The sequence below is a fragment of the Pimephales promelas genome, chromosome 8 (genome assembly GCF_988280905.1).
Source record: "Pimephales promelas chromosome 8, fPimPro1.hap1.1, whole genome shotgun sequence".
NCBI classification, from domain to species: Eukaryota; Metazoa; Chordata; class Actinopteri; order Cypriniformes; family Leuciscidae; genus Pimephales; species Pimephales promelas.
Window position 1 is genome coordinate 702,419 of NC_142776.1, and position 1,627 is coordinate 704,045.

The 1,627-nt window shown below is 53.1% G+C and overlaps 1 protein-coding gene across 1 annotated transcript; it reads right to left on the reverse strand.

Annotated features, from left to right (window-relative positions):
- Positions 1-422: 422 nt before the first annotated feature.
- uts2r4 (urotensin-2 receptor 4) lies at positions 423-1,627 on the reverse strand. The gene has a single exon (XM_039656461.2). It carries the CDS (start codon positions 1,507-1,509, stop codon positions 496-498), a length of 1,014 nt encoding a protein of 337 aa, XP_039512395.1. The 5' UTR covers positions 1,510-1,627; the 3' UTR covers positions 423-495.

A 1,627-nucleotide genomic window follows, 5' to 3' on the forward strand; every position in this document is an offset into this window, starting at 1 on the left:
GTAATCAAGCTCCTCCTCTCTGGATGCAATGGCTGTAGCTTAACGTCGAGCTCTTCCTCTCTGAACGCAATGGGTGGAGCTTGACATCAAACTCCTCCTCTCTTAGTGTAATGGGTGGAGCTTGACGTCAAGCTCCTCCTCTCTGAACGCAATGGGTGGAGCTTGACATCAAATTCCTCCTCTCTTAGTGTAATGGGTGGAGCTTGATGTCAAACTTCTCCTCTCTGGATGTAATGGGTGGAGCTTAACATCGAGCTCCCCCTCTCTGGATACAGGTTAGGTTAGATCCACCGATTGCGTCCAGAGAGGGTGAGCTGGACGTCATCTGGCTCTGCAGTAAGCACCACTTGTTTAGTTTTGCAATTTTGTTACGTGCAGAGATTATACATTTTTGTTACTTTTGAACATTTTAGTAATCAAGGGTAAAAATAGAACAAACAAAAACAGCTGATATCCACTGATTTCTAAATTCACGTTACACTCTCACAACAGAAGTCATCCTATCTGATCCTGAAGCGCGTTGATCCCTGCGGCCGAACCCTGGTCCCCGCGACTCGACCCCGAGGACTGACCTCTCTGGGCCAGGTAGTCACGGTAGTTGCGTGTCAGTAGCGTGTAAAGCAGCGGGTTGACGCAGCTGTTTCCGTACGTAAGGCAGGTGACGAAGAAGTTGACGTAGGTGTGAGCGGCGGGCGACAGCGAACGGAGCGACTCGGACGAGAAGAGCTTGGCCATCTGCCAGCCCCAGAACGGCAGAAAACACGCCCAGTACGCCAAAACAATGCAGAAGATCATTCCCACCACTTTGTGTTTCAGTCTGCGCCGGCGGATGGATGTCGAGGATCCGCGGGTCAGGTTGGCTTGAGCGGCCCAGTACCGGCGGGCGAGACCTGCGTAGAGTCCGACCATCAGCAGGCCGGGCAGGAGCATGCTAGTGACGAAGAGCGCGGTGAGATACGCCTTGAACGCCTCAGGCGTCCATGTCGGGAAGCAAATGCGTTTAACAAGCCCCACTGTTGGAGGACGTCCCTCTCGGAGTCGGATCATCACCATCATCGGGAGCGTTAGCACAAACGCGACTGCCCAGATTCCCAACACCATTAGCCAGTGTCCGCGGGTGGTCGAGCGCCGTGCGCGGAAAGGTGTGGCGACGGCACGGTAGCGCTCCAAACTCATCGCTGCCAACACAAACACACTCGCGTGCATGGTGAGCAGATCCAGACTCAATAGCAACCGGCAGCCCATTTCCCCGAAGAACCAATCGTGGGCGAAATACGTGCAGACGACGAATGGGATGGTTCCCAGATAGAGTAGATCAGCCGCCGCTAGATTGAGGATGAAGACGTATAAGGATCCGGCGCGCCGAAGCGTAGCCGAACGCATGATGGCAAGGGTGTACAGGTTACCCGTCACGCCCAGAACACACATGGTGATCAGGGTGGCGCCCAGAAGCGGAGTGACCCAAACTACTCCCGCGCCTCCCGCCGCCACAGCACTGCTGTTACTCATTATTCGGAAAATGAGTTTGAAAGTTTCCTACAAAACTGAGCTGTTGTTTGCACTTAAAAATAAAAGTTCTTCAATGGCATCTGAACACTTTTGCATTCCATTGCACAAAAGGAACTTT

Coding starts and splice junctions, on each gene's coding strand:
- uts2r4 (XM_039656461.2), bottom strand. CDS start 1,509: ATGAGTAACAGCAGTGCTGTGGCGGCGGGAGGCGCGGGAGTAGTTTGG.